Below are 18,450 nucleotides of genomic sequence, written 5' to 3'. Positions count from 1 at the left end.
CTATTTTATTGTAGATTATTACACTTTTGTATGTCATCTTGTACATGCTAATGTCAGGGAGTATCTTAGCTGGTCTTTGATTAGTTTTATTTTTATGTTTTGTTTATAGTTTATATTAAGATACTTTTTAGTCCTTCCTTGAGCTAACTTTCTTTTTTTTTGTTCTTTTTGTGTTTTATATTATTGTTTTTAATAATTGTATTATTATTCACTTCGGTGGTGTATATTTTGTATTTTTGTTCCATGGATGTATTAAGTCTATGGTTTGGATATTTGGAAAAATATTAAATAAATAATCAAAAATGTTTACAAAAGTGTCGTGTCTTATTTGGGAGCCTGGCAGTACAAATGCCCGAGGTGCACGTGAACGCGGCACAGTCCTGACAGGCGACGCTCGCGCTTGATGTTGGTTGCTGTCGCTGCTGTGACAAGTGAAGGCTAACATGTAAGTTTTCTGTATTTTTCTGGACATTTCATCAAAATTGTTGTTTTGTTAAAACCTTTGATATTAAAACTGTTTTGTTTAACAAAGTAAACATTACATAATCGTTCGGGTGTGGTCTTTTTTTTTTGGTTAATTTACTTTCGGTTTCTTTATTTTACTGTTTAAATTAAGCTCACTCGTTGAAAAGTTGACATTAAAATTCATCAGGAGGGAGGCGTTTTAATATTGATTCGTTTCAGCGTTGGAGGGGGTTAAAAAAAGTGTTTTTGGGTAATTTGTGAATGCGCAATGGAGTTGGCAACAACTGAAACTAGAATTTAAAGTACGTCAAAACAACGACGGGAAGAGGGAAGCTTGTAAACACACCGGCGCTGCTCTCTGTGCACTGACACCTGCTGTCATCAGTCACCATATGTTTCATCATCGCTCTTTATATGTTTACTGGATGTAGTTCAGCATGGCGAGCCCCGCAGAGGCTGCTGACCCCGCAGCGTGCACCTTCTCCCAGGTGGCGTTCACGGACACCCCGCACTCATACCCGCCTGCGACCCCCATCACCTGCTGCTACAGCCTGTCCGCTGCCTTCCAGCCAAACCGAAGGGACTGGGTGGGCATCTTTAAGGTGAGGAAACTACATCTGCTTTAATATCTGAGAACGCAATATGCACATTTAATCAAGTACTGTATAGCTAATAATGTATTTTTAGCACCTTTAAAAAAGAGGCCAAAAAAACAACCTGGAAATAAGCACAAACGCAAAAAAGTAAAAACAAACAAACAAAAAAACAACGAAAAAACACCCCAAAATGTGAAGATATGTAGTTTTTTTTTTCCCTGTAAGGCATGGCCCAAAATTAGCAACAAAAAAACAGTTGAAAAGTTTCAAGAAAATTACCTGAAAATGAGCACAAAGGAAAAAAAAGGTAAAAATAAAAACATATAGGTAAATCAGCCAAAAAGTATTAAAATTAAAGATATGCAGGCTATTTATTTTCTTTCTTTCTGTAAAAACAAACAAACAACAACAAAAAACAAAATAAGACGATAAAATTGTCATAACTTTAAATGCAGTTTTTTGGATATCTTCCATGTTTTGGGCTTTTTCTCAAATTTTCTGATAATCTAACCCTCTTTTTAAAAACTATTAGGTATAAAACTATTTAGGTAGTTTTCTAGCCACCTTTTAGAAAGAATTTAAACCAGTGTGCTCAGGGTTCAAAGGGTTACAAATTAAAAATTAAATTAAAAAAAAAAATAGTGTGGACAGTTGGTTATGAGAATAAAATGAAAGTCAACTAGATAAAAACATACAGTTGAAAGTTAAAACAGTAAAAAGAATAAAAGCCAAAAGCAAATAATAATAATTATTATTATGATTCTTATTATTATTATTGCTGTGGATTTGTGTGTTATGTTTATGCTGCTTTATAACTTTTACACAGAGGCTTTGAGTTCCTTTAAAGGCACTTTATAAATAAAATGTATTATTATTATTACTATTATTATTAAATATAGTTTTTGGACATTGTTCCCTTTTTTTCTTACATTATTATCTTCTTATATTTTCTCTTCATCTCTGTCTCTCTCATTTGTGGAACATTTCTTGCCAAGTTGCCCAATACCTTGTTACCCATGTTAAAAAAAAAACAAAAAACAATTTTGTCATGGCTCAAAGGTTTAAATGCATGTAAAATTCATGTGAAAGCAGCACAAGAACATTGAACTTATTACAAGTTTTAAAGGGTTAACTAAGGCTTTGAATGCAGGACTACTTCTTGCAGTGGAATATTTTCACAGTGTGGTATTAGTACTTTATGTAATGCATCAATTTACTTCTTCCACCGCCGTCAGTGTGATGCTTTTAGGAATCTTTTGACCAACTTTTCGTGTCCAGGTCGGTTGGAGCACAACAAAGGATTATCACACCTTTGTGTGGGTGGAGCCGAGCGTGGATGTGGTCGGTCAGGACGCAACCGGGCAGGTTGTTTTTAAGGGTAAGAAATAGTTTTACTTTTACTGCAGGCTGGAAATGCTTCGTCATGTTTATAATGCCCGCTCACCGTCAGATGTTTCCGAACACTCGGAGTGTGAAATGTGAAAACAGTTTCGGCATAATTTAACCCTCGAGCTCTTAAATCTGTTTTTAATGAGCTTCTATGACATTTAATCCTCTGGCTCGGCGTTGTTGACATCATATCTGCTGCAGTCACATTCTCGATGCAAACTTAAGAGTCACACTTTTTTTTGGGTGATCCATGTCCAGCAGTTTCAAGGTCTTCTAGATCAGTGGTTTCTAAACTTTTTGGCTCGTGACCCCGTAGAATTAAGTAATGTCTGTTTATGACCTGTCATAGCAGGTTACAGCCCCGTGTGGCCCTGAACTGTTCATTTTCTCTCTCGGTTAGTTTAATTTTTGGCCCCAAAGAGTTGCATGCAGTGTTTCACGTGAACACAGCAAACATTACAGGAGTGCCAAAAAAACAGTAAACACAATGTTGTATAACAGAACTCTATTTTTGCTTATCTTTTGACCCTTAATGTTTATTTTGGGAATGGGCATATCTCCCATGTACACCTTTGGCCCAAATTGAATATTTTTTTTTCAATTTTAATACATAAAATGTGTTTTTAAGATATAGTAACTGGACCTCTTCACTATTCTCTCACATTTTATACATCAAATAAAATGGTTGATCATCAATGAGCCCTGCAGAAGAATAATTGAATCGTTCCTGTCCCCTCAGAGTACTACCTGCCTAAAGATGAGATCGAGTTTTACCAGTTCTGCTACGTTGACAGTACGGGTCAAGTGCGAGGAGCCAGCACGCCGTTCTGTTTCAAAAACCCGGTGGAGCAAAGCATGGAGAGCAGCCCGGACGATGACCTCCTCGTTATTACAACACAGGTATCAGTGCAAAGGACAGATACGGAGCGAAAGCAAGAGACTGTTTTTAAACAGCTGTGACGATAAATGACTTGTGGAAATATTTAATAATCAGCTTGTATTTTAAATTTGCAGCAGGGTTTCTGATTGATTGTAAAGCTTTGGGAAAAGATACAAGTGTTTATATGTAATGAAGCAGTATGACGGCAGAAGTAAATAGCTTTCTATTCATTTTATGTTGTGTTTTTTTGAACCCAGGAGCAGGTCGAACAGAGCGTACGCGAGAAAGCCGAACTGCAGAAAGAGTTGAATCAGATGAAAGAGGAAAACGAAACCTTAAAAAACGACCTGCAGAAGAATCAGCAAGAAGCCGCCAGCTTGAAGGTCTGCTGAAAGCGAGTGATCACATTTGCTCATTGCACAATGAGAGAGAAAATCGTTAAATTGGGATTTGAACTTTGATATTTGACACGGTGCGATTTATTTCTGCAGGGGCAGAATGAGCAGAAGGAGAAAGAAATGAGTCAACTGGTCAAAGAAATGGATCAAATCAAGGAGCAAAATGAAAACTTGAAGAGCACTTTACAGCAGCAGCAGAAAGAGACGGACAACTTAAAGGTTTGTCTACAGTCCCAGTGTGAAATCTAAATTTTAGACCAAAGTTTAATTGTGAAATCTAACTTTGATGTGACTACCAGGAGGAGCTGTTGACCCAAAAGACAAAGCAGATGGATTTACAGCAGCATGAGCAGAAACAACGGAGTCAAAGCTTGAGATTAGAGGGAGAATCAGCACAAAATGAAGTAAGATAAAGTCACCTCTTTAACCCCGAAAGGCTCTGACAGAATCTCGTATTTTACATTTTTTGTTGAATTTTTTCAGAAATACGACAGAGCTGTGATGAAGATCAACCTGCTCAAAGAGGAGCGTGAGGAGCTGAAGGGGAAGGTTGATGCTCAGAGTTCGGAGATTGCCAAGTGAGTCAAGCCTGCACGTTTTGATCCGTTTTCATGGTTAACCCTTTAAAACCTGTTAAATTTCTTTGGCCACTAACAGCTGTTTTTTTTGTCAGGCTAAATTCCAAACTCAGAGAACAAGAAAGGGAACTGCTCAAAACAAAAGACAGCATACAGCTTCTTCAGGTAAATCTATGAAAACTGAACTTCACTGTCACATAAATAAGAACATTTGGGTGTCGTAGTTTTTTTCCAAATGTCAATGAAACAGGAGGAAATAGTGCATGTGTTAGGGACTATTTTTAGCAGCGGATTAATCAAAGTTTGATGCTCTATTGAGTACTTTTGCCAGCAGGATGGTGTTTGTGTCATCGAATAAAAATAAACTACAACGTGTATGTTCATGGTAATGAAGAAATACATCAGTGATGTGTTTGTAATATTCTTTTGGACAACCATGGAGCTGTTTTACACAAAAATCTAGATTAATTAAGCTCTGATACACACACACAATACTCATTTTTAGATACATTTGCTGTTAGTTTGGGTTGTTTAAGGGTTTTAACGACTATAAAAAAAAAATATAGAGAGCATTAACAGCCTAGTCCTTTAAAACTTTATAAAAAATACTGTCATTTTTGCACTGACAGGATCTTTTGTGTCCAGTAAAGAGCGTTTTGGTCCAGATCAGAAGTTTTGTTCCTGTGTGTGCTTTACCTCCGTCAGGTTGACCTTCAGAGCAGTGAGAAGGAGAAGGAGAGGCTCTCTGCCGAGCTGCAGAAGCTGCAAAGCATCGCACACAACGTAGACGACGTGAAGCGCGAGAACCAGGAGTTGTGTAGGCGGCTGTCGCAGCAGGAGGCGGTGCAGAACTGTCCAGATGACGATCTAAAGGTAAAGGAAAAAAGAGGGTTAAATTATTTTAAATAGGAACAACACTGACATGAGCTTCCCTTGGTGCTGAAAACTTACTGTCCTCTTCAGGTGAGGTGTCAGACTCTTGTCAGCCAGCTACATGAAGCTCAGGCGAAGCTGGCGGCCGAGAGAGAGGACGCCAAAACCACCAAGAACCAGACTGAATACCTGGAAAGACATCTGCAGCAGGCCAGAGACCAGCTGGAGAGGGTGATCTCTGCGTGTGAAGAGGCAGAGCGGAAAAGTGGCAAACTAGAGGTGAACTTTAGATATGTGGTTTAAATTTACGATTGTTACAACTTTAATACATGTCTGGGCAGTTTTTGCTACTTTGAAGGGAAATCTTAACACTGCAGCACACAGTGGTACTGCTTTATAGAGTACAGTGAGATCCCAACCGTTTGTGGAAAAGCTCTTTCCTGTTTCAACACGACAACGCCCCTGTGCACACCCAAGCAGCTTTGTTTTCAACACAGAGGTTACAAAAAGGAGAAAAAGGGAAGACGGAGAGAAGATGAGACAGAAAACAAAATGTAAAATCAGATTAAAGTGTACAGCCCACAAAAGAAACAGTTTGTTTTCCATCATTCTCTTTCAGCAGCTTTGATTATGTAACACTTTTTAACACAGAAGTTACAAAAAGGGGAAGACGGAGAGAATATCAGCAAAATGTAAAAGCAGTCAGATTACGTGAAGGACACACAAAATAAAAGGTTTAAGCTAAATCACCTATTAAAAGCTGTGGCTTGTTTCATTCTTTTTCAGCTGCTGCTCAGAGAGGCGCATGAAGCGATCGCAGATAAAGACGGCGTCATCGAGGAGAAGGACCGCATGATGCTGCTGATGACACACGAGAGAGAAGAGCTCACCAGAGAAGTCGAGGTACGTTTACACAAAACGCCGTCTTTACTCATCAACACACATGGAGATTCACTTTATTAAACGGCATTTATCCCGTCAGAGTCTCACGAAAGATATCGAGGGGCTGCGCAGAATTTGCGACGAACTCCAAGCGGCTTCCCCCGTCGATTCGCCGCACATTCAGCCTGAGAGCACGTCACCAGCTGCCACCCAAAACCAGCAACAGCAGGACGCACCTGAACAGGCCGAGAGCCTGTATGAGAGCATAAGTGAGTCACAGAAATTACTTTTAATTTTTTTTTCCCCATTTGCAGCCAGATTTACAAAAAAAAGAGTTACAAAAACTTTACTTAAAGCCTGTTTTAGTGATTAATAAATCACCACAAATTCAAGTGCTCAAAGGTAATAATTAGCAGGTAAATAAGAAAAAGCACACAAGGATACATTAAAAAAGTATATTAATAAAATAAAGAAATACATTAATAAATAATAGTAAGAAGAAGGAAAAGGGAAAAATGGGGTAGAAAAAACATCATGGTTCAAGTCCATTTCCATTAGGTTCACAATTAACCCTTTAACACCTGGACTGACATAAGCATTTAAACCTGAACTGAAACATGAGCAAATTTATTTAATTTTGTTTTGTTTTGTGAACACATGGGAAAAAGAAGCAGTCAGCAGCTTGGCATAAAATGTCCTGCAAATAAGCAAAAAAAAACCAAAAAAAAAAAAAACAGTAAAAGGACAAAAATAAAAATAAATAAATAAAAAAGAACAGTAGGAGAATCATTAAAGAAATTATCAAAGAACTGGAGAAATATATACAGACATATTAATATTTGTGATTGTTATATATGTCAAGTAAGTACAGTAAAATATATAATTATTTAATTTTAGCACTTTTTTTTCATTCTTTTACTTTTCTATTTTGGTGGGGATTTCACTCATATTCCTGTGATTTTTGTTTAACTTTTTAGTACATCCTTTATGATTTTTGGATCAGTTGTTAAGTTGCCTTCTCTCCATGTTTTTTGGAAGAAATCAAGCAAATTTGCTCAGGCTTCAAAGGGTTTAGACATCGAGACATTAAGACATCATCTCTGTTATGTGAAAGATATTTTAAATCAAATTTAAAGTCCCACTTTGGACTTTTTGCTGTTTTAAAAGCAGAAAAAAAGATAATTCTCAGTATGATTTTCGTGCAGCATAAGGGCTGGTTCACTCAAATTACAAAATAAAACCCAAAACATTTTCCCTCTTCCCTTTAGTGGTGTAAATATTTTCTTACCTGAGATTTTCACATATGTGAGATGATGGAGCTGAATGGATTTTTGATTGCAGAGCTTCAGGGAATATACTTTGATGGAAGATGTCTTTTCCAGAAACAATGACTCGGTTAAATCACGTAATCGTATGACGATATAAACTGTGAGACGACATAAAAGCAGCAACCGCCAAATATTTTGTCTCACTGTTTATACAACAGAAGCTTCAGCATGTTTCCTGAATTAGACCCAAAACAGCGTGTAGGACTGCTTTGTTTTTTTGTTTTTTTATATAATTATTGGGATGAAGTGTCTGCATTTTTCAATTGTTGGATTCACACAGCAAACGTTTTTGTTGTGTTGTTGACTACTGATTGGTTAGGTTTTGTTTGCTTGTAGTTATTTATTTATTCTTTATTTTTCTAAATTACGTTAGCTTAGTTTTTTGGTTTTTTTCTGTTTAATGTTGTTTTTCTGGCTTCTTGACTTATCCTTTCAAAGTTCTTATTTTTTTCATTATCAGGAGTCACTAATAATAAAAACTAACATTAGCTACAATCCTAGAAAAAAATGTTTTGCTTAATGTGTAAACATTTGTATTGTGTTTTTTCCCCAATTTTTTGCATCTATTTATTGAATTTTTCATTATTTATTATTATTATTTATTTTTCTAAATTTTGTTAGCGTAGTTTGGGTTTTTTTTCTTCTTTTTTTGTTTAATTTTTGATCTCTCTGGCTTCTTGACCCTCCCAACAAATTTCTTATTTTTTTCATAATCAGGAGTCACTAATAATAAAAACAAACATATAGCTACAGTCCTAGATAAAAAATATGAATTGTTTTGATTAACGTGACGTTAACTGATTGTGCTTTCCTTGCAGGGGGAGTTCCAGAACGAGAAGAGGAGGTGAGTCAAAAACTGTCACTCCAAACATGCTGTCAGTGAGCCACAGCTGCTCATGCATGTATGATTTTCTTTTCTAATCTTTCCAATCAAAGCGTTTGCTAAGAAATCCTTTCCATATTTCTTTTACACAATGAAAACATGTAAAAATAGTAGAAAATGGAAACTTGTAGCAGAACTGGAACGATCTGCCTGAGGAGACAAGGCTGCAGAATCAGTGACATCTTTTAAATGACCGCTTAAAACTCACTTTTACAGACGTGCTTTTATGTGATTGAATCACTATTTATTTATCCATCTTTAATCTCTTTCAATCTGTTCATTTATTTTGTCACTCACTCTCTTTTTATCCACTCCTTATCCTTCTAAAGTTCCTGTTCTTAACTTTTTTTATTTACTTGCTCATTTATTTACTATTTATCTCTTTGTATCTACTTATCTTTCTTTTATTCCCTCTGATGTGTTGTCGTCTTCTTACACTACGTCTTATATTATTTTTATTGCCTTTTACTGCTTTTATTCTTCAATTTTCTCAAATTAATTCAGTTCTTTAACTGCCGTTTGAGATCTGCCGGCCGTATCACTTTTATTCCTTTTAGTGCTGTAATCTTGTTGACACTTTGTAAACAACTGTTTTTAAAGGTGCTATATAAATTAAGTTATTATTATTATTTTAACACAACCTAGAACTGAAATAAACAAATCAAGCTTAAAGAAGCTGAACTCGAGAAAACTCTCAACTCCAAAACCTCCCTCCTCCACTCATGATACCCTCATGAGCCCCGGTGACGCGGCTGTTTACCGTTTATTTTCGAAGGAGGACTTAAAGCATAATCCGCTCCCTATTCTGTTACCTCCTCTGATCTCTATTTCTGTCTTCTGGCAGTGTCTGGTGTGCCGTCACTGCCAGGAGAGTTTCCCCTACATAACCCCGGAGGAGCTGGCGCAGCACGAGCAGAGTCACCGACTGTGTCCCTTCTGCCCGATGATCTGCGACAACATGGAGCAGTCCGCGTTCGAGGATCACGTCTACGGACACGACGTGTGAGAGCGCTTTATTATTATACGCCTGCAGAAACAAAAAACAAAAAAAAAAACAGTCTTATAAGTCGGGTGGTCATATGTAAAAGGACCATACCGATACTTTTGCACATTTTCACTGCAAATTTATCTTCCTGTTGACTATTTTCCAAAGCATACGCAAGAGTTTTAGCCTTTTTTTCCAGCTGTTAGTGTCCATCATGCAGAAAGAATCAGCTGGCAGAGACGTAAAGCCGGCTGAGTAATTTAACCCATCGCAGTGAACATCGTGTTCTTGTTTATTTTGGTCAAACAGTTTCTCATCACTGCACGTTAATGCATTATTTAAAAGTCAACAATCACGCAACTGAGCATCGTTTGAATACTTTTTGTACATTCAGTGTTTCTGTATTGAAGTACAAAAATATTAAATGTTGCCTGTTGTAAACCAGCAGACATATTCTAAACAATAAAGTTTGCTGTTGAATTCAAATATTAATTTGTCCTTTTTATCAGAGTTTCTGCAGCTCCTTAAATTTTTTAAAATTCATGGAATTCAGTAATATAAAAATGAGGCCCTAATATAAATAAATCTTTCAAAAGTCTTAAAAATTCAAAAACATAGAAAGTAGGATACCATGAATCGTTTTTTCTTGTTGTTTTGTGGGAAAATCTCCGAATAAATGGTGAAATTTACTGAAATTCTCTTGCATTTATGTCACACAGATCAGAAGAGAACACATATATACTTGACAAATGAACAAGATAATGATAATATGTTCATTGTTTTCTATGTATTTCACTGAAGAAACGTCAGCATTTGCAGTCGATCATCTAACTTTCAGATTTGAAAAAGGCCGTGTTTCATGTTGAAAGATACATTTGGCATATTAAATAAATATTTATGGCAGAACAGTCTAGTCTGCGGACTCTGTTTCTTTCTTCTTTAGTCATCTCGATGTGCAGATTTTTAAATCAGGAATTATCACCAAAAAAAGAAATAAGATCATGAATGCAACCCGACATTCGATATCAGCTATTGGTATCATCTAATTTGGATTCCTTTCAATCTATACTGTAAAAGTACTGACTGTCATCAGAAAACTTATGATTTCAACTAAAAAAAGAAACTGACGACTGATTTTCATATGCACTAAAATTACTGACAATTATGTAAAAATAAAAACTTGCCGTATGCTTTGGAACATAAACAGCAGGGAGGAACGTGTGATTTGTAGTAAAAAGTCTAAAACATGCTTAAACCAAATAATGCTCCTATAAGTAGATGAATTTAAAATATTTTGCACATTACATTTAAAATTGAATGTACTAACTACAATTCTATATCCAGTGTAATTTTTCATTCAGATGAAGTTGATGATCTGCTGTAAGTGTTTATTTAACTCTTAATTTCCGCTGATTTTAAAGTGTGTGTGAAGGAATAAAATGTGGACGAGCGACGTGACAATTTATGTAAATGATGAAATCAAATGAATGTACGTGCATTTAAATGCTCCTGCTGATATAATAAAAATCTCAATGCTGATTGATTCTTTTAAAAGTTATTATTTATACATGAACATTTTATCAGTTCTTGTGTACGTCGACCCATAACCATCCATAAACCGTGACACCTGCAACACGACGCTCATACGCAGCGTGGTGTCGATAACGCGCGTGCACTCGCTGCACAGAAGCCGCTGAGGACGGTTGTCCCTCCTCGTGTCCACAAAATGATCTCAGAGGGAGTTTGCCCAGCCAACGCCGTCACATGAGCCCTCCAAACCTTTTTTGGCACATTTTGTTTACCAACATGTCTCTAATGCTGTCGCCAGCTGGAGGTCCTAAGGCGTCATCTGATTGGCCTCCTCTGGCGTGACGTCACGGGAGGTGAGCTCAGAGAAGAGAGCGGGCAGCCAGTACTGAGCCTCGCCAGCTGCCTGAGAGTCCAACCAGGCCAAGCCCTCCTTCAGCAGGTGATCCTGGAAATAAGAGCAAAGGTCAACGGTGATTCTGCCGAGTTCACCAACCCGATTGATACCACACAGAACACAATTAAATACCTTTTCTCTGCCGTCTAATGTAAGTGTAAAAGTATAATGGAATAGGACAAAATGGCTTTGAATTATTTATTATTATTATTTCATTTTTTCCAAGCATCAAAGCTTCTCTTTATCATACATAAACTGACTATCTTTGAATTTTGGGACTGTTGGTCAGATTAAAAAAAATTAAGCTCTGGGAAATTACACACGGCCACATTATTTAAAAAAAAAAACCAACTGTAAATAACAGTTGACTGATCAACAAAAAATAAATTGGCAACTATTTTGGTAATGGAATAATCATTTTGGACCAACATTTGCTGGTTTTTGCTCTTTAAATGTGAGAATTTCATACTTTTCTTAATCAAACAAACTTTGGATTTTGGGAGAAATTGAAGAAGTCACGTTGGGCTCCGGAAAATTTCACAGTGCATGCTTACAAAACAAGTAACTAAAAAGTTAATGGCCACACTATTTTAAAATAAGAGAATAACTGTTGTTTGCAGCCCTAAAAAAAACAGTGAAAATGCCATTCATAAATTGTCAGAGCTCAAAGTGATGCCATCAAAAGTCAAAATATTTGATTTGCAGTCGTACATGACAAAAAAAACAGCAAATTTACTCAATTAAGGAGCTGAAAACAGAGAATTTGGGCATTTTTGCTTGAAAAACATTTAAAACTATTATTCAGTTATCGACCCTAAATGGTCCCTGTTGATATAATAAATTAAATGCTGCTGCTTATCCTGACCCAGGATAAGCAGCAGAGATTTGATTGAGGGATTGACCAATTTTAATGATAAATTCATTAATGTTTTTAAAAGTGTAACTTGCCCATTATTACAAAAAGACCTTAATAATTACTGTAGCTAACTGAGGTCACTTTTTATTGAACTTTCTAGATGTGAAACGTCTCCAAACAAGAGAAATTATTTTAGACTTTTATAACCGAAATTGGAGACTTGTAATCATTGAATGTTTTTTTGAAGATGTTTTAGAGCTGCAGAGAAACTGTCTAAGAGTCAAACTGTCACAAACAGTGACCTGAAACGAGCTGCTTTCTGTTCACTCACCAGGACGTGACAAGCCCGCTCCTTCTCCCACTTCAGGCTGTCCTTGATCTCGCTCACTGTGACGAAGCCCTTTTTCTACAAATAAACAAAAAAAACACAAACAGATTTCACTCTGCACGACAGCCATGATCTCTTTTTTAGGATTAAACTCCCTTTTCAGAAATAAAACATGTAAACATTTCTGTCTACGTCTCTCTGTTAAAATAATGACTTTTGGTACCTGGTGGTAAGAGGGAGGAGGAAACACTGATATTTATATACATATGTACAGAGCCCAGGAGGTGAAGTGGATATGTTTTTGGTTTTTTTAAAGCCTGTGCACGAATTAATAATACAACACATAAAATGCATTTTTTCAACCTGACAAAAAGTGATTTCCGCTCCTATGTTGTAACTGAAAGGCTGTTTCTGCCTCAGAATGACTTGATTTCATTCATATTAAGCATATTTGACAGATTATAGCCCACGCAGTCCCTTTAACCTGTTTCAATGTCTTTAAAGAGCCAATTTTACACATAAAATGCACTTTCTGAACCCTTTTTCAAGTGATTGACGTTCCTATGTTGTCACTGAAAGGCTGTTCCTGCCTCAGAATGACTTAATTTAATTCATATTGATCATATTTGAAAGATTATAGCCCATACAGTCCCGTTTACCTGTTTAAATGTCTTTAAAGAGCCAATTCTACACATAAAATGCACTTTTTCAACCTGCCAAAAAGTGATTGCCACTCCTATGTTGTAACTGAAGGCTGTTTTGGCTTCAAAATGACTTATAATAATGATTTTATTCTTAAGAGTTGCAATTGATGGACCGTAACCACTCCAGTGCTTTTTACCAGTTTATATTCATTTAAAAGACCAATACATCACATAAAATGACAGTGATTGCAGCTTCTATCTTGTAACTTAAAGGCTGTTTCTGTCTTTTAAAATGCGCAAGAAAAATACGAATAAATCTTGTGGGCTTGATTTAGTAATTTCAGAGCATTTTAAAAAATAACAAATAAAAAACACACATCCATGTCACCTCTCAGGTTCGGTGCATATGTGTTTCTACATGGGGAAGAGCCTCCTCTCCTCCTCACCATGGTGGCACAACAGGTGGAGGGCAGCAGCAGTAAGTTGGCACACAGCGACATCAAGTGGTAAACCTTAAAACTTGTTGTGAGTTAAATTTATTTTATCCCTGAAACAGTGAGCGCATATGTGTTGGCCATTTTACATTTCTAGTGAATGTCTGAAAAAGGGGTTTCTACTGAAAAGACCTCCAGGAACAGAAAATGTCAGTGAAAAAACAACAGTGGGAGCTCTTTTTCGGGATAATTTAGTTGCGTGTTACCTCAGCCAGCTGCAGGACGACAGTGTGGTCCATGTTGAGCTCTGCTGGGACCGACTGCACCAGGTAAGAACCGCCGACAGGAATCATCCCGAAACCGTTACCCATCACCTTCAGTTTCTTTATGGCTCTCATCAAGTCGTCTCTGGGAAGCACGTTTTTAACGACTTCAATAAATCACATAACTAAGGACTGACACATGGGCACGAAATGATCCAAATATTATGTTCTCTGATACACGAAATATTGAAATTAGTGACACTTACTGGCTCACATCCTGAGCGTATTTACCTCTTCCCTTCAGCACTCTCTGATGGAGTTCATCCAAAGTAATGAGCCCTGAAAGACCATCAACATCAACATTTAAAAGCCAAAAACGATTATTTATCATGCAGGTGTTACTGAATTATCATGCAGAATATATGAAGTTCAGATCGAGACGGACTCAGTTGCCTCTGATCAAAGACATTTTTGTCGACTCGTTACCCGACAAACATGTTGATTATCGTGATTTCCAGAGAAATGACAAACCTCCATTTCTGTGTTTCAGGGCCAGACACACTTCGATAATCTGTACACCGAGCTCATAATAGAAGTCACCGACGCCGAGCATCTCAGACCAAAAACCTTTTCCAGCTGTGAAATAAAAAAGAATAAAAATTAAATCTCTCTCCACATTCTAACTAACAGACAAATAATAAAATAAAATGAAATAAAATAATGACAACAAAGAGAAAATAAAGGGAAAAATCCAATCTTTACTCAAAGAGGCAGGTACATTAAGAAATGTGACCAACTTTTCTCAAAAACGATCTTCATCCCTCTTCACTCCTGCCGTTAGTCTTTCTACTGCTTGCGTGACTGAGGGAAGTTTGTCAATTATCCACTGCGTTGACATAAATCTCGTAGCCAGCAGAAGGAGTTTGTTGCACAGTTTGAAGCCAGATTTACTCAGGGACAGTGTGTTAGATGCCAGTCTAAGCACAAAGAGGCTTGAATCTTTGGTTATTTTTAGTTCAAATTTGTTGCTCTGAGGAATATTACTGCAGAATTTTGAGATTTTAGGGCATTCCTAAATATTCATGAATGTATGTCCCAATATTTATCTTATATTGAATGCAACGTGAAGAGATTTTCAAATTTAAAACATATGATTAAAACACATTTCTCCCAGGCTGTTTCTTTTAATTTATTTTTTTTCCAGTTTATATTCCAAATGTTTCTTACAGGCGAGTGGGTCGACTCCGATGGTGGCGCACATCTCCTGAAACTGAACCCTGAACTGAGGATTCTTTCGGATTTCTTGTTTATGTTTGCTGGCAAACTCCTCCAGGTTGGACTTGAAGGTCTCCAACTGCTTCGACATCTGGCAGAAAAACAATAACAGCTGAGGAAAAATCTGCATACAAAATGTATATACAGTATACGGCAAATATAGATTTGTAACTGAACGCAGCGAATGTATAGAAAATATGTATTCTGGTTTTAAATACCACTGAAATGTGCGGCACTTTTCTCTGAGTCAACATGACAACAACTCACAAAATTAAGAGCAAAAAATATTTCTTGGGAAAATAAATATTTGTGCCGGATTATTACGACAACATTTTCACTAAATTAAGACAACTGCATAACATAATAAAAAAATAAAGAATAAGTTTAACTGACTGGAATTACTGGTGTCAACAAGCAATGTTTAACTGCTCGCATCCCTCTTACTGCAGTAATTAAAATGTCTAGTTTGATATGTTAAATACCAGTAGTGCATAAACAATATTAACTTCATTTAAGATTTACAAATGAGCATGAAGGCAACATGTCCAAGTTCTCAAACCTTTAACTTCAGTAAAAGTAACAATATTAAATTGTTGAAATATCCTGTTACAAGTAAAAGTCCTGCAATCTAAATGTTATTTACATAAAAGCACAAAGGTACTACCATCAAGAGAGAGTACGAATAGTTCCATCGTATGAACAAATCTGAGAAATATGTTGCGAAGTGGACAGATGAGCATTTATTTTGCATGTTTTATTGTTATTATTATTTTTTGTATTATTTATGTATTTCTATTTAGTATATTTTAAAGATTTTTATGTATCTTTTTTTGGTATATATACACATATATATGACATTTGATTTGATGAGCATAGGTGACATTTTAAGTGTAAAAAAAAGTGACATAAAATTTTAATGAGAAAACATATTACTGATTATGCAGAATGCCCCATTTTAGAACAATACAGTTATTGTTATTGGATGATAATAATTGAAGCATTAATCTTCTTGTTTCAGTGTCACTTTAATGTTGCACCTGGTAAAAGGGTAGTTTAATCCGTACTATAACACCATAATCCATGATATTCTTTACATTTATTTTAATATTATTAATCGGCATAGTAACTGATGATGTCAGATAAATATAGTGAGGTAACCAGCACAATATCTGAGTTACAGTGGGGCAGAAGTAAAAAAAAAAAAAGTAGCATAAAATGTAAATACTCAAGTATAAGTACCTCAAAATTACACTTTAGTATATTACTGATCAAATGCACTTTGCACCAGTGTAAATATCTTTATATATACAAAAATATATTATTATTTATTTATATATAAAAAAATAAAAGTTGTCGTTGTTTCTTTTTAAATCTATTTAAATAAAGGAATTATATTGACACAAGAACTCACCTGGACAATTTGGTCCTCTGCAAGAACAGTTCCTCTTTCTTTATATTTGGCCTAAATAAAACAAAAAGAGCACATTATAGACATTACAGTGCGTTTCTAAATAAAATAGCTAACCTTAAACTCAAATGTTTAAAAAAAAGTGTATCTTTACCTCTGCGAGCTTCTTTTTGGCGATAGCTCCCGCACCGACTCCTCTCCGATGCATCCTGCTGTCGTCCGGTCCAAACTTTAAATAGATAATGAATAATTTGACCGATTTTATCGCAGAAAAGTGTAAGGCAAGCTGATTTTAAGGTTGTGTTTAGCTTAGGTTAAACTGAGCTAATGTTAGCTTCGAGGATATTTCTTGTTTTGGTCACTTTAGTTGGAATTTTCCCCTAAATACGAACTTCTTCGACAACGTTAGCTTTCACGCGAGCAGCCTGCTATTAAAGTGAACTCGAAAAGTGCTGGAAAATGCACAAAAGTCCGGAAAAATAACAAGATTGATGCTATTTTAAAGCTACTTTAGCACTGTTTCCATTTTGATTACACGGAAGTGAAGTTCTCCCTCCTCGGTGACGTCAACACGCACTGCTACACCGCCCCCTAGAGTCTTGGCGGATAACGCAGGTCAGTGTGGGAACTGCAGCGGAATAAATCATAAAAGCTAAAGAGTAAAAAAACATAGGAAAATAAATAAAAAATAATACAAAAATATAAAATAAAGAAACTTTAGATGTTTGGGTTATTTTCATAAACCAAAATATTTTTATATTTTCGTTTTCAAGTTTATTAAAATATTGTATCACTGTATTCTTTCATTTAGTATACATTTTATTTCATTTTTGTTTTCATTTTTTCTCATTTCAATTTTTTTAGTTGAAAAAAGTAGTCATTTATATTTGATTTTAAATTTGTTTTTATTTTATTGTATCTTGATATTACTGATAATTAAAAAATAGTAGTAATAATAATAATGTTATTTTTATTTTAATTGTATTATTATTTATGGTTATTGTTTTTGTTATTTATCAATATTACTGTGATTCTGAGCTTTTAAAATACTGGTTCCCTCCGCTGGGATGTACTGTAGGTGTTTTCTTTATTTGGACTTTTCTTTGTATTATTGCTGAATAAAGACGGTTGTCTGGTCTAAAACGTCCTTGTGACAATAATAATAATAACTGTAAAAATGATTTTTAAAAATCCATAATAGGAGTGCTGTCCTGATTTTGACTGCATTGACAATATTTCCTTCAACCAAGACACATTTTCTTACATTTAAATAGGGATTTTAAAAAACAGCAATAAAAAATGCTTAATAACTTGCTTACCCTGATGGTTTAGCTTCAGAAAATGGGCTTATTTACAATTTTCTCAGAGGTAATATGTGACACAGAAGCTAAAAAAACATTTTAGTTCCAGCACATTAATAATGAAACATACCTGCAGGTGTACTAATGAGATCAGCACTGTGATTAAATTGGAGAGTGAACTGGTTTATAATTATTTTAGTGCCCACAAGAAAATATTCACTGAGCATTAAACATCCAGAGAAGTGTCACTTTTCTTTAGTTGCATATTAAAAGCTAATGGTTTGTTGATAACACACGAGGGGAAGAGTGTAGCCTAAATGCTCAGTATCAGCACGTTTGACAGAAGCTTATTTCAGGGACAGACGTCTCCAATGAATAAAAAATAAAAACAAAACTTGATTTAGTTCTTCCAAAAAAATGACACAAATTTCTGGGGACGTGTGTGTGTGTGTGTGTGTGTGTGTGTGTGTGTGTGTGTGTGTGTGTGTGTGTGTGTGTGTGTGTGTGTGTGTGTGTGTGTGTGTGTGATGCAACAGCTTGGTGTCCATCAGCTAATCTAAATCTGTGTGTTCTCTGTGGACAGTGTGAGGACAGTGTGTATCCTCTGTGGACAGAGTGGACAGTGTGTGGGCAGTATGTGGACAATGTATACAATGTGTGAGGACAGTGTATCCTGTGTGGACAGTGTGTATCCTCTGTGGACAGTGTGTCCTCTGTGGACAGAGTGGACAGTGTGTGGGCAGAGTTGTCCTGTGTGGAC

At 36.0% G+C, this 18,450-nt stretch overlaps 2 protein-coding genes across 2 annotated transcripts; one reads left to right on the top strand and one right to left on the bottom strand.

Moving 5' to 3' along the window:
* Positions 1–337: 337 nt before the first annotated feature.
* Positions 338–10,356, top strand: calcoco2 (calcium binding and coiled-coil domain 2). The gene is made up of 15 exons (XM_042507650.2): positions 338–445; positions 897–1,067; positions 2,340–2,439; positions 3,190–3,350; positions 3,588–3,713; positions 3,822–3,947; positions 4,028–4,132; positions 4,212–4,306; positions 4,402–4,471; positions 5,012–5,179; positions 5,270–5,458; positions 5,966–6,082; positions 6,162–6,330; positions 8,208–8,233; positions 9,117–10,356. Exons 2-15 carry the CDS (start codon positions 903–905, stop codon positions 9,276–9,278), a joined length of 1,779 nt encoding a protein of 592 aa, XP_042363584.2. The 5' UTR covers positions 338–445; positions 897–902; the 3' UTR covers positions 9,279–10,356.
* Positions 10,357–10,800: 444 nt separating this feature from the next.
* snf8 (SNF8 subunit of ESCRT-II) lies at positions 10,801–16,975 on the bottom strand. The gene is made up of 8 exons (XM_042507651.2): positions 16,544–16,975; positions 16,393–16,443; positions 14,934–15,072; positions 14,238–14,342; positions 13,973–14,045; positions 13,710–13,851; positions 12,369–12,443; positions 10,801–11,232 (listed from the first exon to the last, which is right to left on the bottom strand). The coding sequence occupies exons 1-8, from the start codon at positions 16,595–16,597 to the stop codon at positions 11,095–11,097; spliced, it is 777 nt and encodes a 258-aa protein (XP_042363585.1). The 5' UTR covers positions 16,598–16,975; the 3' UTR covers positions 10,801–11,094.
* Positions 16,976–18,450: the final 1,475 nt, after the last annotated feature.

This window comes from Plectropomus leopardus, chromosome 19 (genome assembly GCF_026936395.1).
Source record: "Plectropomus leopardus strain MGB_pleo_1.0 chromosome 19, ASM2693639v1, whole genome shotgun sequence".
Taxonomy (NCBI): Eukaryota; Metazoa; Chordata; class Actinopteri; order Perciformes; family Serranidae; genus Plectropomus; species Plectropomus leopardus.
The sequence above is the reverse complement of the archived record's forward strand: the minus strand, read 5'-3'. Positions and strand labels throughout refer to the sequence as shown.